Raw genomic sequence first — 25,886 nt, 5'->3', positions numbered from 1 at the left:
AGTACATTATTTTCATGATTCTTTGATAAATAGAAAGATCCAAAGATCAGCATTTATCTGAAATCAAAGAAACCCGAAAAATTCTACTCAGTTATACTTATTACCGGAGCAATGATGCTAAAAATTCAGCTTTGAAATCACAGGAGTAAATTACATTTTAAAATATATTCAAATAGAAAACAGGTATTTTAAATAGTAAAAATATTTCAAAATTTCCTTTTTTTTTGCTGTACTCTGGATCAGATAAATGCAGGCTTAGTGAGCAGAAGAGACTTCTTCAAAAAACATTGAAAATCTTTTTACTAGTGTATATATAAGTAAATAGCCTCATTATTTCAGAGATGATCATCAAATGAATGAAATATGCAAAATATTTGTCATGTGGCAACAATTTAATAATGTTTAAAACATTTATTGCTGAATAATGTGTTTATATAAAGTTGTAAGCTACATTGCTGTCACATGACCTCTTTATGTTGCATATTAAAGTCAATGTGAGATAAAAAAAAATGTATTTATTTATTTATTCTGCATTTTAATTATTAAATAATGAGTTGTTATCCAGTTCAACACATTGCATTGTGGGATACAGAACACGATACAGTGTATTTTTCACATATATTTTACTCTTTTCTCAGCATGATGAGTTCCTGGTAGAGGCGGTCACACTTGGACAGATCAAGAGGGTTCGGATTGGTCATGATGGACGAGGCGGAGGATGTGGTTGGTTCCTGGATAAGGTGATGATCAGAGAGGAGGGGCAACCTGAGGCATCATCTATCGAGTTTCCATGTTACAGGCAAGACTATCTAACAAACATTAGCTTGTGTGCTAAAGCGTATTTCAAGCTCACTTGTCAGTATAAGTACGCACGTATATGTGCGTATGTCTGGCCGGGTAAAGAACATGGGAGAGTGGTGTTTAAGTCAATTATGTAGTTGAGAAAACTGACTCTGGTTACTAATGGACACTAATGAGTGCAGAGGAAACTCTACCTACACCAACGAGAGAGCTCAGTTACACACACACTCATCCTGCACGTTCTCCTACTGTATCTCTCTCTGTCTCATCTCAGGTGGTTGGATCGTAATGAAGACGATGGGCAGATTGTAAGAGAGTTAGTGCCTACCGATGATGGTCAACGTTTGTTTAGTGAGTGACCACACATGTACAAACATCAGCACTTATAAAAATGTCAAATGTATGTAATAATGAACCTAAATTTAGATACAATGGATTTTGACGTGTGTGTTTTTTCCAGATGTTGGTTATCACATTGCGATAAAGACAGGCAGTATTAATGGTGCCAGCTCAGATTCGAAGGTGTTCGTAAAGCTGTATGGAGAGAAAGGCGACACCAACAAGATGCTGCTGGTCGTCTCCGATAACGACCTGGGGAACTATTTTGAGACGGGACAGACCGACATTTTCACCATAGAGACCTTTGACGTTGGCAAGGTGTGCTACCTGTTCATGTTCAGCACATTCATCATGTCTAAAGTTCTGTTCTATTCTATTCTATTCTATTCTATTCTATTCTATTCTTCTAATTTGTTCTGTTTACATTTGTTCTATGTTGTTTTGTTCTGTTGTTCAAATTCATTCTGTTCTGTTGAACTAATTCTATTCTATTCTATTGTATTCTTTCTATTATGTTCAAATTAGTTCTGTTTTATTCTTTTGGCTAAATTTGTTCTGTCGTTCAAATTACTTTATTCAGTTAAATTCTATTCTATCGTGTCCCGTACAAATTTGTTGTTTACATTTGTACTGTTAGGGTCTGTTCTATTCAAACTGAAATTCACTCTATTCTGTTAAACTCATTCTATTCTATTCTATTCTATTCTATTCTATTCTATTGTTTACATTTGTTCTTTTGTGATCTGTTTTGTTGTTCGATTTTTTATATTAAACATCCATTCTATTCTATTCTATTCTATTCTATTCTATTCTATTCTATTCTGTTGTTCACATTTGTTTTATTGTGTTCTGTTCAAATTATTTTATTAAACTTATTCCATTCTATTCTATTCTGTTGTTTACATGTGTTCTATTATGTTGTGTTCTGTTGTTCAAATTATTCTATTAAACTTATTCTATTTTATTCTACTCTATTGTTCACATTTTTTCTATTGTGTTCTGTTGTTTAAATAATTCTATTAAACTCCTATTTTATTCTATTCTAATTTATTGTTCACATTTGTTCTGTTGTGTTTTGTTGTTCAAACTATTCTATTCTGTTCTATTCTATTCTGTTCTATTCTATTCGTTGATCACATTTGTTTTATTGTGTTCTGTTCAAATTATTTTATTAAACTTATTCCATTCTATTCTATTCTGTTGTTTACATGTGTTCTATTATGTTGTGTTCTGTTGTTCAAATTATTCTATTAAACTTATTCTATTTTATTCTACTCTATTGTTCACATTTTTTCTATTGTGTTCTGTTGTTTAAATAATTCTATTAAACTCCTATTTTATTCTATTCTAATTTATTGTTCACATTTGTTCTGTTGTGTTTTGTTGTTCAAACTATTCTATTCTGTTCTATTCTATTCTGTTCTATTCTATTCGTTGATCACATTTGTTTTATTGTGTTCTGTTCAAATTATTTTATTAAACTTATTCCATTCTATTCTATTCTGTTGTTTACATGTGTTCTATTATGTTGTGTTCTGTTGTTCAAATTATTCTATTAAACTTATTCTATTTTATTCTACTCTATTGTTCACATTTTTTCTATTGTGTTCTGTTGTTTAAATAATTCTATTAAACTCCTATTTTATTCTATTCTAATTTATTGTTCACATTTGTTCTGTTGTGTTTTGTTGTTCAAACTATTCTATTCTGTTCTATTCTATTCTGTTCTATTCTATTCGTTGATCACATTTGTTTTGTTCAGATTCACTCTGTTCTGTTAAATACATTCTATTCTGTTCTATTCTATCAGGATAAGTATGTACTAGATACTTCAAATGTAAAACATGCAACTATCCAATGTCACAATAAATTCTGTCCAATGATATGGCTGCCACATTATGAAATATGATCAATAAAAATGCTATAAACATCATTTATACATTTGTACATAACAACAATTATATGTCTATTATTCCAATATTAAATGAATGTGCCAAATTTGCGTATTTATTGTAACTCCCCTCCACTCTGTGGGAGGGTCCTGTAGGTAAACAGGTTGCTGATTGGCCACACTAATGAGGGCTTGCGAGCCGGTTGGTTCCTGGACAGCGTTCAGATCTGGGTGCCGGTGCACGGGCTGCAGTACATGTTCCCCAGTCACCGCTGGCTCTGTAAGGACGAGGCTGATGGAAAGGTGGAGGTGGAAATCTATCCAAGTGAGACGCTGGAGATAGAGAAATGTATGTATTTCACATTTATGCAAATGACAAATGCTTTTATGCAGAGAGTATATATTTCCATCAGTTCTTGAATTCCCTGGAAATCAAACCCACAACCTTGGTGTTGCAGGCACAATGCTATTTCAATATATGCACTCAAAGTATGACTGTTATTAGTGAAAATCATGTTTAGATCCAGCTACTGTGAATTTAAAAAGATTAATCACTGTTTTTCTAATCGACAGTGATCAATTATGAAGTTACTGTGGTGACAGGAGACGTGTGGGCCGGAGGGACGAATGCGAACGTCTTCCTGCAGATTTACGGTGAGGAGGGAAAAACCGAACTAATACAGCTCAAGAGCCGATCCAACAACTTTGAGAGAGGAACCACTGAGATCTTTAGGGTGAGCTGATATGAAAATCGTAAAAGCTAAGTGATGTTTCTGGAATCTGATTGGTTGTGTCTGAAGAGATGCTTTTTCATTGGTTGATTTAAGATTGAAGGCCTAGATGTGGGACGGGTCTATAAGATCCGGATCGGCCACGACGGCTCCGGAGTAGGGGCTGGATGGTTCCTGGAAAAAGTGGATGTTAAACGGCTGGTCATGGCAATGGTGAAACCAGAGAAGAAAGAAGAGGACAAGAAAGACAAGAAGAAGAAAAAGAAGAAAAAGGTCAGATAGGAGCTAAGTGTGACCATAAGGTCTTTTTAGGTGTATTTTCTTAATGAGACCTTAATTTGGACTTTATGTAGTCTAGTCCAGAAACTAAATGTTCAGTACTGAGAGTGACTAAACTGAATTTTTTTTTCACCACTAAATATTCACCATTTCAATATTTATTTTTACAACCATCTAATCTTATCTAGGAGGAAGAGGAGGAATCCCCAGGTGAATTGAAGGAGGTTGTTCGAACCTACAGTTTCCCATGTGGCCGATGGCTCGCTCGTGATGAAGAGGATGGAGAGATACTCGTGGAGCTGCGTGCTGAGGATTACGAAGATGTGGAGGGTATAGAGAGAGATTCAATGCTTCACAATCAAAAAGTATAAAAAGTATATAAAAAAACAATACATTTTAAATAAATACATTAAAAAAAAAATTTACAAACTAATAATTGTACATTTATTTATTATTAATAATTAATTATTTAATATATACATATATACATTTATTTATAAAATATCTATTTTAAAGATTTAAAAAATTATTGAGAAATATGTATTGATAAATTATATGTAAGTGAAAAATAATGCATATTTTTAATTAATACATTTGTTTATTTTATTTTCTATGCATTTTAAATAAATTTGTTTATATAATTTTATATACACATTTTTAAATAAGTAAATTAAAAATATATATTTTTATTCATTTTAAATACATATTTTTAAAAATAAATGAATTTAAACTAAAAAATAAAAAATGTAACAGCTATTTTTGTAAAAATTTGCTTATATTGTGCTTGTGCTCATTTGATTTAAAATAAATTTGATTATAAGTTCAAATAAAATTTTTGTTATCTAATACAATAAGATTCAGACATTTTTGTGTGTCTGAAGTGTTAAAATAACTTTGGGAGTCGCAGTAGCAATGCACCATCTGATACCCTTAACAAAAGTGAATTTTGAGAAGATATTTGTGTTTGCATGTGTTTTAGAGAACTCGTACGAGGTTCATGTGTTCACTGGGGATATGCTGGGAGCCGGAACCGATGCGGGTGTTTACGTCAACATCTATGGAGAAATGGGCGACACTGGCGAGAGAAAACTACGCAAGTCAAACCACCTTAACAAGTTTGAGCGCGGACAGGTGAGTGGAACAAAACACCCACACAGTCACACTGTATACATTCAGAATGTATCTAAACGCAGATTAATTTCAGGAGGATGTGTTCACAATCACTGGGATGGATCTGGGGCTGCTGAAGAAACTGAGGATTCGGCATGACAACAAGCAAGCAAATGCTGCATGGTACCTGGACCGTGTTGAGATCTTTGATACAAAAGATGAAACCATGTGAGTGTCATGCACTTCACTCAAAACACATAGTGTAATTCTCATTTAAGTAACACCTTTGTTACTGTCTAAAGTAAACAACTGACATATTAAAGCGATCTCATTAGGTATTTCTCTTTCTTATAGACTGTGTTGACCGTGTTTGTATGTGTCTTTCAGGTATTTTTTCCCCTGTCAGCGCTGGTTGGCAGTTGATGAGGATGACGGGCAGCTGGGCCGTGAGTTAGTGCCCGTAGACGAGGCTTTCATGAAGAGAGATGAAGATGAAGAAGAGGAGTCCGCCCCAGCTCAACTCGGACTGGAGCAAAAAGGTTTTCAATGATTCAACCTAACAACATTTGCCCATTGCATTAATATTACATTGATTATGTGTATTGATTATGTGTGTAGCCATGTCAACAACGTTCACAATGAGAGTAAAAACAGGGGAGAAGAAGAACGCCGGGACCGATGCAAACGTTTACACTATTCTTTACGGAACCACAGATGACACTGGTAACACTGGTAACACTGTACTATTACTACTATTAGCCCATCAGCTACTGAAAAGTATGTTTGTGTGTGTCAGGTATCATTAATCTAAAGGCATCTAAGAACCATAAGAACAAGTTTGAGTTGGGATTTATTGACGAGTTCACCATAGAGGCAGTGGACATCGGAAAACTCAAGAGAATCCGCATCGGACACGACAACGCAGGTACTTTCACATCAGATATTGCTCTGTAACACTGCAGATACATTGAATCTGCATTCTGTAGATGCAGTTGAGGACTGGTTAAGTTAAAATCTGTGCATTGATGATTGGAATGTGTGTGCGTGTGCTCGTTTGTGTGTTTACACTGTAACGAATCGCTGTTCTTTTTACAGCAAAAAACAAAAGTAATGTACAACCATTCTTATTAATAACCTTATTGTGTTGTTAAAAACAGTGATGTTATTTGCAGATAGTATGAGGAATAGTATAAAGTATATTTTTTCTAAAACATAATTGTAAAGATGTTTCTGATTCTATTTATTTTGTGTTTTTTCTTATTTTGAAAATAATTATAAAGTGAAAATCTATTATACATCAAACATGGGGTTTATAAAGAAATTAATGTTTTTATTCAGCAAGGATGCAACAAGTTGATCAAAACCGACAGAAAATACACTTATAGTGTTGCGAAGATTTCTATTTCTTGTAAATGCTATTCTTTTAAACCTATTAATCATCGAAAGATTCTGAAAATACATATTAGAATGATATATAATACATATTAGATTTCTGAAATATCATGACACTGAAGAGTGGAGTAATGATGCTGAAAATTCAACTTTGCATCACAAGAATAAATTAAATTTTAGAATATTTTAAAATAGAAAACAGTTATTTAAAATTGCACTAATATTTCACAATTTCACTGTTTTTACTGTATTTTTTTATAGCAAAAATAGGGCTCTGTGAAATCTGTTTTATGTTTTTCCCCATTTCATTTTTTCCGTTTTAATCTTTCTGGATTCCATTTTTCCCCATTTGAATTTTTCTAGACTCTGTTTCAATAGTTAAATTAAATTGTATTAATAAAAAAGTATGTATAATTAATTTAAATCATAAAAACTTACACTATTTAACAGCAATTTATTAACAGTTTAACAAAAATGGCATTTTTATGGCCATATGAAATACATTTTATTTTTTTCTCAAATTTAAGTTTTATGTATAAAAAAAAATTCTGTTTTCCATTAATTTTCTGAATGTCATTTAAATAATTTCATAAAAGCATCTCTAAATAACTGATTTTTATAAAAACAAAAAAACAATTTATTAAAAAAAAGTTTACAGCATCATGGAAATCTAAAGCATTGCAAAAACCTTTTACTTGTATTGCAAAACATATTTAAAGTGCAAAACGTAAACATTGATAAAAACGAACAGTTTAAATTAAATTGTGAAAGTGAGTTGCGTGGATAATGAATTCAATAAGGTTTGTGTATGCATAACGAAAATGAAGGTTTATTTCCGTCCATATGAATCTGTGTCTGTATCTTTGTCATTTATGCTTTTATGTCTTTTATGCATTAAATTGTTACTTAATCTGTGATAGTTTTGTACTGGCTCTCTTTCTGAATCCCCAGTACTGGCAGGATTGGTGTAAATCCTACAGACAATTACTTACAGTGTACATGTGTGTATGTGGATGTTGCACGTGTCTGTTGCATGTGTGTGTTTGTGGGGGGGGTTGTCCTTTTTTATCAGGCGTGTCTCCAGGCTGGTTTCTGGACTGGGTAGAGATCGATGCTCCGTCTCTGGGTCAGCTGCTGCGGTTTCCGTGTGGCCGCTGGCTGGATAAAGGAAAAGATGATGGTGCCATTGTCAGAGACCTGTACCCTAATGAACTGCAGACAGTACTATACACACCCTGTATGATAGATATTTGTTTATGTAGCTAATTATAATGATTACAGACTAATACTAAACCTTATTTACTATATTATCAATTTCCATGTGTTATAAATATAGACAGATGCAAATTTGTGCCATAACAATCATAGACAGCCCTACCCAGGCTTTTCGTGATTCATGTGTTTTCCTCGTTGCAGTTGTTCCCTATGAGATTAAAATCTTCACCAGTGATATATTTGCTGCGGGAACGGATGCAGACGTCTTTATCATTTTGTACGGGCAGAACGGAGTGTGTACGTCTCAGAAATCTCTCTGCGTCAATAAGAGAGAGAGGAGGATGTACTTTGAACGAGGGGCGGAGGACATGTTCATCGTAGAGGTAAATGAGCAGATCATTTCTGTGTTCCATCATACAGTATCAGTAATAGTAAGATTTTTAATGTTTTTTTAAGAAGTCTCTTTTCACCAAGCTTGCATTTATTAACAGTAATTTTTTTTTTTTTTTTTTTTTACGATTTAAAATAATTTTTTCTATTTGAAGATATTTTAAAATGTAATTTACAACCCTAAATCAACCTGAACTAATAGAAATTCATCTTTGTCTTAGTTTCATCTCATGTTTATGTATTAATAATTTTAAAACAAGGCTTACACTGACAGCAATGATGTTGATGTTGATTCTGGGCTTCTGCAGTTGGAAGACATTGGCGATATCATTGAGAAAATCCGTATCGGTCACGATAATCGAGGAGTGAATCCTGGCTGGCATTTAGACCGTGTGGAAATTCGCAGACTTCTCCGGAAAGGAAAGGTATTAAGCTTTTTCTTACAGTACTTTACTGATCTTTATCTCTGTTAGAAAGAGATAAACTGCTTGTGTACAAATTTGCGTCTACTGTACAGTTAAATAGGACGCACTTATTAAATTGCAGTTGAGTTTGTCTAATCTCAGCCCACAGCATTTTGGAAAACTTTCCAAAAAGCGATCCAAAACCAACATGTCCTGCCCATTTCAGCCCCCTAAATGTCACTTAAAACTGCACACTGTGGCTGATCCTTTCACATGTTGGCCAGACATTCCTTTCTTGCGTAAGTGGGTGTTTTTGGCCAGACTGAGCTACAGTTTGGACCAGGTGCGTTGCTCTTAATTTGGGCAATGTGAAACTTGGTTGAGTCTAGAATGTTCCTGTCTGGCTGCGGAAAACCTTCTTTTCTTCTCCGCTGTCTATCGTACACCCATTTCATTGACCCACATCTGCTCTCTGTTGCGTTTGTATAATTAGTTCCAGTGACTAATCTTCTCTGACCTGTCGCTCCACTCCAGTGCTATCTGTGTACAGTAGAGGAGTGAAACACTGCCTCAGCTGTAGCTCCGTCAAGCACATCACACAAGCGTGAAACTCTGATATCAACATGCACGTCCAAACCGTTTACTAGCAGAAACTGTTTACTTACAGTATCGTTCAGTAAGTTTTTTTTTTTTTAAAGAAATTAATACTTTAATTCAGCAAGGATGCATTGAATTGATCAAAAGTGACATTAAAGACATAATGTTACAGAAGATTTCTATTTCAAATAAATGCTTATCTTTTGAATTTTAAATGAATAAATCCTGAAAAAAATGTATCATTCACTACCAGTCAAATGTTTTTGAACATTTTTTTTATATATTTTTTTAAAATATCAAATAAATGCAGGCTTGGTGAGCAGAAGAAACTTCTTTAAAAAACATTAAAAATCTTACTGTTTAAAAACTTTTGACTGGTAGTGTAGTTTGCACAGAAATATGAAGCAGCTAGTCGGGATTGCTAATAATCAGAAATATTTCTTGAGCAGCAAATCAGCATATTAGAATGATTTCTGAAGGATCATGTGACACTGAAGACTGTAGTAATGATGCTGAAAATTCAGTTTTGCATCACAGGAATAAATTACTTGTTAAAATATTTTCTAATAGAAAAGAGTTATTTGAAATTGTAATAATATTTTACAATTTTTACTGTATTTTTAATCAAATAAATCCAGCCATGGTGTGCATAAGAGACTTTGTTCAAAAAAAAAGAAATCTGACAAATTTTGATATTTGATGGATTTCTGATGATTACTTTGTGAATTGGATTATTGGATGACTATTTTACTGAAATCTAAAACTAGCCTCCCCTACCCTATTTTCTGACCAGACTGGTCAGTTTAACACTAAACTCCTAAACTCATGCCATTGGTTGAGTCAGATAACAAGTCTGACCACTCAAACAAAATATTCAAATCATCCTACTTAGTGCTGCATTATGAGCAAGTGTAGGATAGAGTACTGTAACAGTGAAAAAACCTTTGAATAAACACTTCGTAGTATTATTAATCTAAAATGTCATAGACTAATATTCAACATGCCAAGACTCAAAAAAGTGTGTGCACATGCAGGGCTCTGAGACGGCGATATTCCCGTGTGAGGTGTGGTTGGCTCGCTCCGAGGAGGACGGGGAGACGATTCGAGAGCTGGTGCCGTCTGACATCATTGTGGAGAAACTATCACGTGACGGGACCCTGAAAGTCATCGAGACAGAAGTGGATGACGCGCTAGAGAGTAAGTGTGGACGTTTTTTCATTTATCATTACAATCAAATATGCTTTTCATTGATGTATGGTTTGTTAGGATAGGACAATATTTCGCTGAGATACAACTGTTTGAAGATCTGCAATCTGAGGGTGCAAAAAAATCTAAATATTGAGAAAATCGCCTTTAAAGTTGTCCAAATGAAGTTCTTAGCAATGCATATTACTAATCAAAAATTAAGTTTTGATATATTTATGGTCGGAAATATCTTCATGGAACATGATCTTTACTTAATAACCTAATGATTTTTGCCATAAAAGAAAAATTGATGATTTTGACCCATACAATGTATGCTATGTTGGCTATTGCTCCAAATACACCTGTGCTACTTATGACACATTTTGTGGTCCAGGGTACAGTTTTATGCAAAATGGCTTGCATTTAAACAAGTTACCTTTGTGTTGCAAGCATAATGCACTACTACTTAAGCTACAGAAAGACTATTGCATATATGTGTGTGTTTCAGTACACACGTATACAGTGACGGTGACCACAGGGGAGGTTTATAAAGCGGGAACAGATGCCAACGTTTTCATCACTCTTTACGGAGACATGGGCGACACTGGAGAACGCAAACTCAGCAAATCTGAGAACAGCAACAAGTTTGAGAGAGGATCGGTGAGACACACAAACACACATCTTTATTAAGACATCACACTAATGCTTTTTAATTTTGGATTAATTTTAGGTGAACATCATTTTTTCATACTGTACACTACCAGCCATAAGTTTGGAATAATTAAGGTTTTTTAAGTCTTTCTGCTCACCAAAGCTGCATTTATTTGATTAAAAATACAGTAAAATTAGTAATATTGTGAAATAATATTACCATTTAAAATAACTGTTTTCATTTTGAATATATATTAAAATGTAACTTATTTCCTGTGACACAAAGTTGAATTTTCAGCATCATTACTCCAGTCTTCAGTGTCACATGATCCTTCAGAAGTAATTCTAATATGCTGATTGCATCACTTTTTAATGCATCTTCTGACCCCAAACTTTGAAACGGTAGTGTACTTGTCCTCTGATTGGCTGCTGACAACGACTGCTTCTGATCGGTCAGGTGGACACGTTCACTCTGGAGGCCGTGGATCTGGGCCAGGTGTTCAAAATCCGCATTCGCCACGACAACAGCATGCTCAGTGCTGATTGGTACCTGGACCAGGTGGAAGTGTTGGACCAAGATACGGAGGAAGTGTTTCTGTTTTTGTGTGAGCGATGGCTTTCCAAAAAGAAGGAGGACAAACGGATCGACAGGGTGTTCTACGTTAAGGTCTGCCTGCATGTGTGCATGCGTGCACCCGTGCATGCATGCGTTAACAATGTTACAGCGTTACAGACTAGTTCAGAGCACATCTACATGTATATACTGTGTGTATATGTGTGTGTGTAGGGGTTTGAGGGAGAGCGAGAGACCGCCTTCTGTCCAATTAAAAAAGTGACAAATCTGGACAGCAACATGAACAAGAAAAACAAGAAACGACAAGAAGAAGAAGATGAGGAAGGATCATGTATGTATAAGCATATAGAGTCCCACAACATACACTGGGCTTCAAAGGTCCATCAATTGTTCAATTTTGGATTTTTATATGATTTAAAATGAAATTTTCATTACAGGTTATATGCTAACACATAACAATAAGTTGTAATTTGTTAACATTAGTTTATGCATTAGCTGACATAAACTAACAATGAGCAATATACTGTAACTAATGTACTAATAACTAATGTTACCAGATACAGCTTTTGATTTTAAAAATATATTAGAGAATGTTGGAATTAACACTTGCTAAGATTAAGAAATGCTTAAGAAATCTTCATTGTTGGTTTATGTTATGAAACCTTACCAATTATATTATGTGTTTATTTTCAGTGTTTTTGACCTTATATCAATGACTTTAATTAACCATACAGTAAAAAAAAAAAAAAAACTTAGAAAAGCACAAATGTCAGGGCATGTCAACATTTCTCCAATTTGCAATTTTGATCTTTTTTCAAAATGTAAAAAATTAAAATATTATTCATCCAACATGTCAATTTGTAATATTGTTAAATTGTTTTTTAAATTGAATTTTACATTTTCTTATTTTTTTTATGTAAATGTTTAATTTTCAAGTTTAATATAAATGTTTAATTTAATTTAATTTCATTTAATCACCCACCACACCCTTGCATTGTGGGAGTTTTTCATGAATAAACACTGAATTTAATTGACATTTTTAGGTAAATGTTTAATTTACAAGTTTAATATAAATGTTTAATTTAATTTAATTTAATCACTCATAACACACTTGCATTATGTTTTTTTTTAATGCATGAACACCACTATTTGAAGAGTTATCTGCAAAAACTGATTATTTTTTTTATTTTCAAAAATCATATTTTTTATTATGTTATCATGTTTTTATTGTGTTTTATTGTGTTAGTTGCTGTATATTTTTAGTTATTTTTAATAACCCAGCTGCAGTTTGATTATTGTTAAAAACTGAGTTTTAAATTTTTAAGTTGAATGAGTAAATACCAATTTAATTTACATTTTTATGTATATTTTCAATTTACAAGTTTAATATAAAGGCTTAATAATAATAATGCTTTTAATGTAATCACCCACAACACACTTGCATTATGGAAGTTTTTTAATGAGTAAACACCAATTTAATTTACATTTTTTAATGGAAATTTGTAATTTACAAGTTTAATATAAATGTTTAATCATTTCATTTAATCACCTACAGCACCCCTGCACTGTGGAATTTTTTACATGAGTAAACACCACTATTTTCTGCTTGAATTTAATATGAGGGAAAAAATTAAATGTTGTATGTGTCTGTGTGCATGTATAGTGATCCCCTACCACTTCTCGGTGACGACGGGTTCGGATCGGGACGCTGGGACGAGTAGCCGAGTCTACGTCATCATCATAGGAAAGATGAACAAGAAGACAGAACGCCTCTGGCTCGACTTGGAAGGGAAAAACGCATTCCTGCCTGGATCCTTGGATTACTTCACCTGCTACGGAACTGATGTTGGTGACATTAAGAAAGTGGAAGTGAGTGAAAACACACACAAACAGATTCAGTAGTTTTGTATATTAAACAGTATATATAGATACTGCAGATGTCAGATTGTTGGTTTGTGTTGTATGTAGTTGGGTCATGATGGGGCGACTCCAGAAAGCTGCTGGTTAGTGGAAGAGCTGACTGTCGATGTGCCGACTAAAGCAGTGCGCTACGTGTTTCCCTGTAAATGCTGGTTGGCCAAAGACAGAGGAGACGGACTCACAGCCCGCTTCCTAGATGTACAGGATGCAGAAACTGTTAATATCCCACAGAAGGTACACCATTTAATTTCCTTCTACCTTGATGTGTACTATCTATTTTTATAGCTTTGTTTATGTTTTAGGAGAAAATTATTTAACATTACTATATTTTTTACAGTATACACTACTGTTCAAAAGTTTAGGGTTGGTATGATTTTAAATATTTTAAATAAATCTCTTCTGCTCACTAAGGCTGCATTTATTTGATCAAAAATACTGGAAAAGCTGTAATATTGTGAAATATTATTATTATTCAAAATAGCTGTTTTCTACTTGAAAATATTTTAAGATGTAATTTATTTCTGTGATGACAAGCTGAATTTTCAGCATCATTACTCCAGTCTTCAGTGTCACATGATCCTTCAGAAATCATTCTGATATGCTGATTTGCTGCTGTATACTACAGAAAATGAACTTGAAAGATATATATTTTTCCCCTAGGTGATCTATGAGGTAACGGTGATAACAGGAGATGTCCAGCATGCAGGTACAGACACACAGATCTACATGACTGTGTTTGGAGTTTATGGCACGTCAGAGGAAATGCTGCTTCCAAAATTAGAGGACAGGTACATATGCAAACGCACACAAAGAAACACAATGATGATGTACACTCAACTGTTCGTTATTAGAAGATAAATGTAATGTTTTTATGCATTTTATATTGCAAAAATGATATTGATTTAGATACACAGATAGATACACTACTATAGTTTTTTAAAAATATTTTGATTTAGACTTTATTTTATATTTTTATTATTTTGTTGTAATTTTAGTCATTTTATTATTTTTTACATTTTGTATTATTTTTATTTAGTTTTTTTATTTTAGTACTTCAGTACAAATGCTACATCTAAACTTAAACAGCTGAAATAAAAATAGTATTTTTAATGTATTATTTAATTTCAGTCAGTGTTTTATTTTAGGTAACAAAAATTTGTAATGGTTTTAGTATTATTTAAAAATAAAAACCCTGGTTACCTTGCACCAAAGTCTCTTAAAAATTATGATTATGCATAGAAACATTAAAACTGTCTAATTTTTGTATGTTTAATGTGTGTAGGTTTGAACGAGGACAGAAAGACACATTCAATCTTGAGATTGAGGATATCGCTCCTTTGAGAAAGATGAGAGTGCGTATAGATGGTTCTGGAAGCAGACCCGACTGGTTCCTGGATAAGGTTTGTAAGAGAAAGTGACATACATATACTATAACTTCCTAAGCCTTTAAACATATTAATGTGTGCATGTATGTAGATTGAACTGCATAACCTGCAAACGGATGAAGTGGCGTTATTTACATATGAGGAATGGTTGTCTCGCTCATACGGGCCCAAGCGAACGCTTATATGCGAGATGCCTGCAGTAATAGACGATGAGGAAATGGTGGAGCTTACGACCTACACCGTTTCTGTCAAGACCAGCGACGTAACAGGTATGCACTATCTACAACTGCTTCAAAACCCTTCTTTGTTAAAGAAAGAAGATGGTAACCTATGATTGGTTGTTTTCTAGCGGCTGGAACTGATGCTAATGTATGGATGATTATTTTTGGTGAGAACGGTGACACTGGAACGCTAACTCTGAAAGAAAGCAACAACACTAACAAGTTTGAGCGCAAACAGACAGACACGTTCCGTTTCGCAGACGTCCTCAGTTTGGGCGAGCTTTCGAAAGTCCGCATTTGGCATGACAACTCAGGTGAGCCAATCAGAGCTCTCAGAACAACACTAGGATGTTAAACTCAGGGTAGCATTATCAAACCTGTGTATTTTTTGTGCTCAAAACAAGTGTGTGTTTGTGCTGGCAGGTCTGGCTCCTGGTTGGCACCTTGAGTATGTGGATGTGCACGATGACATCTTGGGGAAGAAGTTTCGTTTTCAGTGTGACCGCTGGCTCGCCAAGAACGAGGATGATGGACAGATAATGAGAGAGCTGGCGTGTGCCAACAATGATGCAGTGGATTTCGATGAAAAGACCAGTAAGACACATATGCATTTAATAAAAACAGCTGAATTTGGCAGAATTCAGTTTGACATCATAACTCTTAGTCATTGATTATTTGGTCCATTTGCAACCCATTTTACCTCCATAATATGACATATTTCCAAGTGAAACAGATTTGTAAACAGGAACTGAACAGATGGAGAAGTGTGAATGGACATTATGACATTATTTCTTTGGAATAACATGCACAGATGCATCATTCACTAAAAGATTAGGAACATGTACTGAAAATTACATTTGAATTAGTTAAATTAAATATTATTTTAACGTAAGATTAAGAAGCAATTTTCAACATTGATAATAAGAACCATTATTAATAATTATTATTATTTAATTAAGGAATAAAGGAATAAATTACATTTTAAAATGTATTACAATAGCACAAAATTGCTTAAAAACTATTTAAATGGTTTTTATTCTATTTTTAAGCAACTAAATGCAGCTTTGCTGAGAATAAGAGACTTGCAAAAACACTTTAAAATTTAAATTATTTGTGACCCTGGACCACAAAACCAGGCAGAAGTCGCACAGGTATATTTGTAGCAATGGCCAAAAATACATTGTATGGGTCAAAATTATTGATTTTTCTTTTATGCCAAAAATCATTAGGATATTAAGTGAAGATCATTTTCCATGGAGATATTTTGTAAATTTCCTACTGTAAATATATCAAAACTTACATTTTGATTAGTAATATGCATTGCTAAGTGCTTCATTTGGACAACGTTAAAGATGATTTTCTCAGTATTTAGATTTTTTTTGCACCCTCAGATTTCAGATTTTAAATAGTTGCATCACGCCCAAATATTGTCATATACTAACAAACCAAACATCAATGGAAATCTTATTTATTCAGCTTTCAGATGATGTATAAATCTCAATTTCATAAAATTTACCCTTATGACTGGTTTTGTGGTCCAGGGTCACATTTGTATTATTTATTATGTACATCTGAAATTCTATATATTATAACATCATGTGTTTTGTCTCATACAGAATATGAGATCATGGTCACGACTGCAGATACGGATGATGCTGAAACCAAAGAGAACGCTTGGATCGTTCTGGAAGGGAAGAAAGGACGTTCCAAAGAGTTTGTAATGGAGAACTCGACTAAAAAGAAGCGTTTTTTAAGGTAGGTGTACATTTGTTTCTCGGTTGGTGTTCGTTTTTCATTGCTTAACATGTGTTATGCTGCTCCATGTTGTGATTTCAGAGGCTCTTCGGACAGCTTTGTGTTCTCCTCCAAAGAATTGGGAGACATCGCTAGTATCTGTCTGGGACACATCCCTAAAGATGGCAAGAAAGTCAAAGTCGAAGCTTCCTGGTTAGTGGAGGAGGTTGTTGTCACGGAAAAGGAGCTGGGCAATAAGTGAGTTTAAAGTGATAGTTCACCAAAAATTCTTATTCTGAGAAAAAAAATCACAATTGTAAGTTATAAACTAGTAATTGTGAGAAAAAAGCCAGAATTTTGAGTTTATATCTCGCAATCCCGAAATCACTTCCCAGATTTGCGAGTTTTTATCTCACAATTCTAAATTAAAAACTCGCAATTCTGAGAAAAAAAGTCACAATTGCAAGTTTGTCTTGTAATTCTGAGAAAAACGTTTTTTCAAAAATTGTGAGATAAAAAGTCAGAATTATCTTTTTTTTTAAAAGAATTATTCAGTGGCAGAAATGGGCTTCCATATCTTTCCTTTTCTGAACACAAAAGAAGGTATTTTTAAGAATGCTGGTAACCAAACTGTTTTTGGTAGCCATTGACTTCCACAGTATGGAAAAAAAAAATACAATGGACGTCAATGGCTACCAGCAACTACCGGTGTTAAATTATGGTTTAAACCTCAGTATCTGCATGTTCTGTACCATTCATAATCTGTCCTATTTCACTCAGGTACATCTTCCGTTGTGACACCGCCATCCCTCTTTCCTCAAAACGGGATGAGTTCCAGACCTTCGAATGCACCAAGTTCATCGAGAGCTTCACCAGCAAGGCCCAAAGCCTCGTACCTGTAAAATACGAGCTCATCGTTATCACGGGCGACGAGAAGGGCGCGGGCACCGACGCCAATGTCTTCATCACCATCTTTGGCACCAACGGCGACTCCGGTCGGAGGCAGCTTACCAAGAAGTTCCAAAACCTGTTTGAACGCGGCCAGACGAACCGGTTTATCCTAGAACTGCTGGACCTGGGCGATATGCTCCGCATGCACGTGGAACACGATAACTCTGGACTCAGTCCCGGATGGCTCCTGAGCAGGATTGAGATTACAAACACGGCCAACGCTGTGACGACCATCTTCATTTGTGGGAAATGGCTAGACAAGACCAAAGCGGACGGGAGGATAAAACGCGTGATCTATCCAAAGTATTGACGTTTAATAAACCAATCAATGGTTCGCTCAGTATTAATAATGAATATGCATTACTTGACATGCTCATATCAACAATCCTGTGATTATTTACTCGCACTAATGTCGTTACGGACCTGTATACAGGTTTCGATATTTATTTTTGGGTCAATTATCCCTTTACATTTGTGAAATTTGGCAGGGAAAAAGCCCACTTTTTGTTAATAGTTTAAAGATGCATAAAGCATGAACTGGAACATGAAAAAAATACTCAAAACCACAGGAAATCTTTTGCCCACTCATGAAATTCACCTTACTGAACTTACTGGATTTTGACCATGGAAATTGGCTGAAGAACATCATATGCAACTGCACCTATTCTGAGCACAGAAGAAGATATTTTGAAGAATGCTGATGGTAGCGCTTGACTTCCATAGTATTTTTTCCATACTGTGGAAGTCAATGGGTACCGTCAATTGTTTGGTTACCAACATTCTTCAGAATATCTTCTTTTGTGTTCAACACAAGAAAGAAACCCATAGAGGTTTGGAAAGACACAAGGTGAGTAAAGAATGAGAGAATTTTAATTTTCAGGTGAATTGTCCCTTTAAATTAATGTAGTAATGGCTGAAGATGCGAATAGAGGAACATACAAACCGAATCAAAAGTATACACAAATACCTTACAAATTCCTTACCTACACAAATTCCTTAAGAAAATGAATCATGGTTTAACCATACTAAAGTAAAAGTGTATTATACAAATTTTTAGCATTTTTATTAGTTCAATAAAATGAGAAAACATTGTTCAATAAGTGAGATCTCTGATTGAAGTCCTTGAAAATCAAAAAAGTAGTGCTTGAAAAGTCTTTGAAATTCCTGTAAATTAATTTCGAAGTATCATTACGAACCCTGAATATGAATTCAGAAGATCTGATTTCGCAACTGGTTCACGCAGATTTGCCATGTTCTGAAAATGACTTAAATGCATTGCTGCACTATTGACAATAAACAATGCCTTTTCTGTATGTGAAATTTCACCAGTGTGATGCAGGGGTCTTAAAGCTAGACGTTGAGAGCATGTCCGGTAATACTGATATTTGGTTTGTTTGTTTTTCCCACTGAAGTAAATGGCAGCTGAATTTTTGTGTCATCTCAAAAACAATTCGAGAATTGAGGAATGGTTGAAGGAGTAACTGAGTTTACGCCTTCATTTTTAACTGGCCAATCAAATGCACTCTGCATTCAGACCAAATGCATCAGGATTTCAATTTCATGAACATCCTGCCAGCTCATCTCTTCTCAGATCATTCAGCAAACATTGAAAATCGTTGAAAAGGAACAGTCTGGTCTTTCTCCCATCTTTCAGAGTGCCACCTCACTGTACATCACCAACGTGCCTCTAAAGAGTTTGTATGATTTAATGGATGTGTGAAAGAATATGTTTTGCTTGTATTTTTAATGTCATTATTTTGTACATATTGTTACCTCTGTGAGGCTATGAGGAGTGTATGTGTGTGCAACAAGGTTTCTGGAGTAAAACTCAACCCTGAATCTACTGCTTCATGTCTTTTAATATATTTAAGTCAGACTTGATCATATGTGTAGATGAGGATTTTTTTACAGTGGAACTCTGCTAGTATCATCACTTAATTAATAACTCAGTATCGCCCTCTTTTAGATTGCATGGTTCATTGTTTTTCAACTGCATATCTCTTGGTTGGCCATAGCAGGCACAAAATTGATGTATATATAAAAACAAAATATATCAGTAATACACCACTCAAATGTATTTTTAATGGCACAAGATACAAACAGAATTCAAAACCAAATTCATCATAGTGCATCAACACCCGGAAGTATAAACATTTGAAGTGCTCTGTGTTTGTTTTAAGTGCTGTAAACTGTCTAAAGAGCTTTTGGTCACATTTTATCCACACCTGACAGAAAAACTAAGTTTTGATGGTAGAAAAAAAGGAACTCTTATTGAAGCATGTGTAGAAATGTGTGTCTCAGTCAGCTCCCTCTGTGGTGACTGAAGACACGGCGTTGACGTAATAGGGTCCCTCCCTCAGGTAGGTCTTGAGTTTTAAGTAATTGTGCGCTCCAAAGATCTCCTGAGCGCTGGAGGAGCTCAGCAGCGCCCCCACCAGCTCAAACTTACAATCTTTGGCTTCTTTTCCCTTCCCCACTGAGCGATCCATCACCCACTCCACGAATCCAGGAGTGTCTATCATCAGCTGCTGAGCCCACGGCTGACAGCCAATGGCCTGGACACAAACAAGAGGAGAAAACAAACAAAACATGCATTTAAAGAGACTGACACATCAACGCACACACAAAGTATTAAAGCTGTTGTTAAACTCCAGCTCTATTTAACAGATCAGTGAGATTTGCCATTTGATTCAGGAAAGGAGCTAAAAATTAAGGAAGCTTATTTACTTCATGAAATAAAAAAAAAGTAGAATTGTGACTTTCTTAAAATCTCAATTCTAAAAAAAAGTGCACAATTATTATTATTATTTTTTTTTAATTCTGAGAAAAATGAATTGTGATCTATAAATTCAGAAATGTAAGGAATAAAGTTAGATAAAGTAAGATTAACTCAAAATTGTGAGGGAAAAAAGGCTGAATTGTGGGGGGAAAGAGAACTGTGAAATATAAATTCAAAAAAAGTTCTAAATTCTAAAAAGTTATAATTATGAGAAAAAAAATATTAAGTCAGAATTATTAAATATACACTCAGAAATGTGAGAAAAGTTAGACCTGCGTGAAAAAGGTGATATAAACTCATTTACAAAGTTTTGCAAACCCGCTCTAAAGTCCTGATTTGAATCATAATACAATCATAATAATCATAATAATCATGAATCATAATACAGAATACATGTTAGATGGAAAGATTGTGCATTATGATTGAGTGTGTAGCTTAATTTTAAATAGTTTAACCAGTCACCTATACCATTGAAGTGAATGTTCAGTTTATCAGTATATATTGTAATAAATATTTGAGAAATGATTGTTATATTTGATTGCATTAGTCTATTATGGCACTCTGTCGAAGAGAAATTATAGCTGGTAAAGTGGATTTATGTATTGTTAAGTTCAAGAAAGCGATCATTATAGAAGCATATGGGTAGCAAAATTAAATTTGAAATGTAATATGCAAAATGGTAATGCAATATGTAAAATGGTAATGTATTTTTGTATTTAAATGTACATTTGTGCAACATTTAGTGTAAAATTAAAATGAAAATTATCATATAATTTGCCATTTCTTACAGTAGTTTAAATGTAGTTTAAGTCACTGAGGATTTGAAAATGCATTGATTGGCCTGCATAGAATTAAGTTGAACACACACAAACACACACACGCACTCTCTTACAGTGAAAATTCGTAGCGCGCTGCAGTGGAGCTCTGGGAAGGGCTGTGTGCTTATGTTTCGGATCATCAGCAGGGGCTGAGAGCTCAGACAGTTAAACCACGACTCGGTCAACAGTAACAGGTCATCTGTCTGCTGCTCCACCTACACAAACCACAGACATCTCAGAAAAAAAAACCTTCATCTGAACACAAATCCTGTGAGAAAACACACAGACACACACTCACAGGTAACGTGAGCAGCTGAGCCAGAGCCTCCAAACATCTGACCCGGAGTTCAGTGGCTCCATCAGCGGCCACTTTACTCATTCTCTTCAGCACGGACGTGAACTTCTCACCTGTAACAGACGGCTGAGTGAGAAAGAGTTCAGAAACAAAGTCTAGCATTACTAATAGAGCTGGGTGTGCTGATTCACTTCTGTTAGATTCTGATTCACCAGCTATTCATTTGATTCAATTCTGATTTTTTTTCTGAGTATTTTGGTTTTAATGTCCCTTTTGCTTACATATGAAAGTAATTCTTTCTTCTTTTTATAAAACATAAACAATATTGAACAATTACTGGATTACTGATTCAATTTTGATTCATTTTGGAATATTTTGGTTTTAATGTCCCATTTGCTTACATATGAAAGTAATTCTCTCTTAGATAATGCGGTAAATTATACAGAGAATTAACTTGAGACATTAAAAAATAATTATTGTTAAATAAATAACTTCGCAGTTCACTTGATATTTGTTTAACAGATAAATTGTCAATACAACCAAAACTGCTCTGTGAATAGCAATTGAAGTAAACTTGAAATTGCATAAATAGTGCATAAATGTATTAAATTCTATTTAAAAAAAATACAAATTAATGTAAAATTATAAATTGAAAACTTCAGTTATAAACACGCATGAAAGTATAGTAATCTGTATCTACAGTCTTTTTGAATGATTCACTGAAATGATTCATAAGAGTCATTTGTTTGTGAATCAAACCACACTCGTTATTGCATGCCGTAACTTTACTGAACTAAGAGGCTCTATGAACTGCATTAAAAGCAGGTCTGAAACATAAACACCTCTCATTTTTAATGGCCTGTTGTGCAGATGTGTTCACAAACACAAAGCTACCTGTTTTCTGCAGGACCTGTTTACCCTCCACGCTACCGCCAAGCACTCCGAGTGTATCCAGGGCAACAGGGGTCACTGTGGGGTCAAGGTTCATCGCCATGGAGAAGACCACCTCAAGGAACACTGGGTACTTCTCACACACCTGCTGAGGACTGTCCATGATCGCCAGACTGCCAAAGAACTTCACCAGTCCTATAATTATAATAATAATAATAATAATAAAACATAGAAGAAAAAGAATATTTACATTTACAGCAATGCAAATTAGATTTTTCCAATAATATAACGATTTAAAAAGGACTTAAGAATAAATATAATAATATAATAATAAAAATAATTACATTTTAGCAATTTTAAGATAAACAATTTATATTTATATATTTATATTCAATTTCCATGATATTTTAAATTATTGCTGAATAAGGATTTATTAATAAATATATACAGTGGACACAGATTTATTTATATAAATATATTTTTAAATAAATAAATATATTTTTAGCAATCTGAACAAAAACAATTTACATTAAACAATCAAATGAAACATGATATTTCCAGGTTTTTCATGTGTGTCTGAATCAGAGAATCACATTCATACACTCACCTGGCAGGTAAAGGCTTGAGAAGGGGTCGGATTCTGCGGCAATAATCATGTTTGAGATTTTATCCATGATGCCTTGTTGTGCCAGATACTGACGGCCGTGTTCACTCTGAGCCAGATTAGTCACCATTTCTATAGCAGTTGCTCTGAGAAGAGACGAAAGCAAGTTTATCACTGACAGGAAAGATGTGTTTTTTACTGTATTATCATATTATGATATGACGATTACCTGACTAACACATCGTCTCCGGTCAGTTCCTCCAGCATCTGTGAGATTAAACCGCTGTTGGCGCAGTAACCCAAAGACACTGGAGATACAGTGGACACCTCCACTATCAACTGCACACACACAGCAGAAAAGACATGATTATGCTCAAATCTCATAAAATTCATTCCTTGCATTTATATATGATCACGAACCTCATAAACTCTGTATCTGATGATGTCACTTGTAAGCATCACGTCCTTTAGCTTGTTCAGCAAATCAGAGCGGAACAGAGCATCAAGCCCTGCCTTTGTGTTGCTGAGTTTACTGAGGGCAGCTATCGCCTGACCAAAACACAACAAACACACACTTTAAATGCAGTTCATGCAGAAAAAACAGTGATGTTGCAGTGCACTGTGGGTCTCGGTACCTCTTTTGCCACAGCGATGCGCTCGATGCTGATGCAATGAATCACATCACGCAGAATCTCTGCATTGTTCAGCATCTGGGTCACTCCATCAGCGTGAGCAGCCACACGGCCGATCTGTGGACGGAAATACACAACGGATGGATTGAAGACATGAAAGATCAACACTTATTTGGAATAAACCAGTATTCCAGTTCCAGAAGTAAAAATCCTTAGAGAACAGATTTTCAACAATCATTTAAGAGACCTGCTGTTGAAGCCATCAGCATGAATTAGTTAATTTTTTTTAAATTATTGTTTTCAGAATCAGAATTCCTTATTAAAACTACATTACCCATGATTCTGCAGAGAAATCTCCACCAATTAGAAAATCAAAACAAGGAAATTGTGTCAAAAGGGCTGTTTAGCACCTAATCCTAGAGTCAGTTGCCCACTTCTTTTATATTTAGATGAGTTTCATATTTTTTCTATCAATTTTAATTTTATTTTGTAATTTGCAATACTTTATAGGATTGTAGTTCTTCCCTTCACTAAAGTGCGTTCCAATTTTCAAATACTTTTTTGCTTCAAATCAAAGTTTGTACTACTGTGATTCATTTCGTAGCTGTTTGGTTTGGTCGATGGCTTATAACTCTTCAAACTGTTTGGGAAAATGAATGTAAAAACATTTCCACACCCAAGGCTGCTAAACAAGGAGACAGAGACCATCAGCACTGACCTGTGTGAGCGTGAGCACTTTGACCGAGTCATCTGGATGATTGAGTCCGCTCTGGAGCGCTGTCTTGTAGTTCTGAGCCAGCTGGATGGGCTCTAAAGCCTGCAGGACACGACTTAGGATTTCCACACACACCTCGATCTGCTCTCTGCACCAGAAACAGTCCGAATTTAGTTTTACATGTCACTTTTCAACCTTTCTCTAATTTAAATCAATTTTTAAAAGAAAATTCCTGAACCTACATGTAATTAATGCACACTTAATGCACACACACACAAACAAAATCTATGATGCAAGTATACAGCCCTATAACACATCAATGTCTTATTTTAAAAGAGCAGGAAAATCCTGTTTTTCATGTTATGAGCATCTCCTGTACAGTATCACCTAAAAATATTCTCAACCACAAAGAATACCTGCTAATATCTAATTGTTAAGCTGGTGTTTTATGCACAACAAAGAGGTTGAAATTCTGTGTATATATATTTTTTATTATAGGTACAATGTCTTATTTACATAAACAGTTTTCTTAGAGCCTGTCTAAATTTAAAAATTGTATTTAAATTCTTAAAGCAGCTCTCAAAATAAAAATGAAATCACTTAAAACTCTCTAAATTAATAATTTTACAAAAATAAATAACTATATATAAGCAAAATGTATCCTGGTTGGACTTAATATGGTTGTGCTTAATGATAATGTCTGTTTGTTATTCGAATAGGTTTAACTTAAGTTAAAAACGTCATACGAAACTTTAAATAGCTCTTAAATGCATAAAATGACATATTATTTGAAAACTGAAGGATGAAGTAAATCAAACTGCTCATTTATGTAACTGTCAGTGTGCAGTCTGTAGTATTTACTGTCTCTTGACTCAGCATTATCATCACTCACTTGTCATTTGTGTTTAAATGCGCGAATATGATTTCCAGTCGGGCTCCAGTCACCGCCTGCCTCAAACCGCTCACCGGCGTCGCCAAAACGGCCGTCCGGAGCCTCTTGAGCTCCTCGATCGGATCTTCTGATTCACAGATTTCATTCAGCAGACTCTCTATAGGCGCCGCCATCATGCTCAAATGTTTGCGTCACGTGACCGAGGGGCGGGAAAAGGGGCGAGTTGACTCATTTGCATATCCGTTTGCGCAGAACTGTCGACTGAACAAACAAATAAATTATTTAAAAAATTATCATGATAACATAATGCTTGCTAAAATACAAAGTTGTTGTTAATACAGTTAAACTGTGGCCACTTGTTTGTTTTTGTTTTTTTTGCTACCACGGTCATCAATAAAATAAATTAAAATACAAATATAATAAATACAATAATAATAATAATAATAATAATAATAAACTAGATTTAAAAAAAATGTAGACAAACATTAAG

At 34.5% G+C, this 25,886-nt stretch overlaps 2 protein-coding genes across 4 annotated transcripts in view; one reads left to right on the top strand and one right to left on the bottom strand.

Annotated features, from left to right (window-relative positions):
* The window catches only part of LOC127152774 (lipoxygenase homology domain-containing protein 1), a 35,693-nt gene extending 16,928 nt beyond the window's left edge, over positions 1–18,765 (top strand). For 2 of the 3 annotated variants that reach the window (XM_051093619.1, XM_051093621.1), the window contains 29 exons: positions 639–799; positions 1,076–1,152; positions 1,262–1,458; positions 3,188–3,380; positions 3,605–3,765; positions 3,859–4,035; positions 4,230–4,371; positions 5,021–5,172; positions 5,246–5,379; positions 5,539–5,690; positions 5,770–5,874; positions 5,948–6,076; positions 7,616–7,780; positions 7,960–8,141; positions 8,457–8,573; positions 10,184–10,346; positions 10,843–10,994; positions 11,443–11,652; positions 11,773–11,890; positions 13,223–13,428; positions 13,528–13,713; positions 14,140–14,267; positions 14,762–14,879; positions 14,956–15,133; positions 15,214–15,399; positions 15,509–15,679; positions 16,702–16,840; positions 16,922–17,077; positions 17,600–18,765. In XM_051093619.1, coding sequence (XP_050949576.1) covers positions 639–799; positions 1,076–1,152; positions 1,262–1,458; positions 3,188–3,380; positions 3,605–3,765; positions 3,859–4,035; positions 4,230–4,371; positions 5,021–5,172; positions 5,246–5,379; positions 5,539–5,690; positions 5,770–5,874; positions 5,948–6,076; positions 7,616–7,780; positions 7,960–8,141; positions 8,457–8,573; positions 10,184–10,346; positions 10,843–10,994; positions 11,443–11,652; positions 11,773–11,890; positions 13,223–13,428; positions 13,528–13,713; positions 14,140–14,267; positions 14,762–14,879; positions 14,956–15,133; positions 15,214–15,399; positions 15,509–15,679; positions 16,702–16,840; positions 16,922–17,077; positions 17,600–18,080 — 4,836 coding nt within the window. In that variant the 3' untranslated portion in view covers positions 18,081–18,765. Of the gene's footprint in view, positions 1–638; positions 800–1,075; positions 1,153–1,261; positions 1,459–3,187; positions 3,381–3,604; positions 3,766–3,858; positions 4,036–4,229; positions 4,416–5,020; positions 5,173–5,245; positions 5,380–5,538; positions 5,691–5,769; positions 5,875–5,947; positions 6,077–7,615; positions 7,781–7,959; positions 8,142–8,456; positions 8,574–10,183; positions 10,347–10,842; positions 10,995–11,442; positions 11,653–11,772; positions 11,891–13,222; positions 13,429–13,527; positions 13,714–14,139; positions 14,268–14,761; positions 14,880–14,955; positions 15,134–15,213; positions 15,400–15,508; positions 15,680–16,701; positions 16,841–16,921; positions 17,078–17,599 lie in introns of those variants that run through there. The other variant, XM_051093622.1, reaches the window with a different exon arrangement.
* A 1,060-nt stretch (positions 18,766–19,825) lies between these two features.
* psmd5 (proteasome 26S subunit, non-ATPase 5) lies at positions 19,826–25,581 on the bottom strand. The gene is made up of 10 exons (XM_051093623.1): positions 25,397–25,581; positions 24,508–24,652; positions 23,793–23,906; positions 23,578–23,706; positions 23,387–23,496; positions 23,161–23,303; positions 22,557–22,748; positions 21,666–21,775; positions 21,442–21,582; positions 19,826–20,325 (listed from the first exon to the last, which is right to left on the bottom strand). The coding sequence occupies exons 1-10, from the start codon at positions 25,570–25,572 to the stop codon at positions 20,068–20,070; spliced, it is 1,518 nt and encodes a 505-aa protein (XP_050949580.1). The 5' UTR covers positions 25,573–25,581; the 3' UTR covers positions 19,826–20,067.
* Positions 25,582–25,886: the final 305 nt, after the last annotated feature.

Source organism: Labeo rohita, chromosome 21, assembly GCF_022985175.1.
Source record: "Labeo rohita strain BAU-BD-2019 chromosome 21, IGBB_LRoh.1.0, whole genome shotgun sequence".
Lineage (NCBI taxonomy): Eukaryota > Metazoa > Chordata > Actinopteri > Cypriniformes > Cyprinidae > Labeo > Labeo rohita.
Note: the sequence above shows the minus strand (reverse complement) of the source record. Positions and strands in the feature narration are given on the sequence as shown.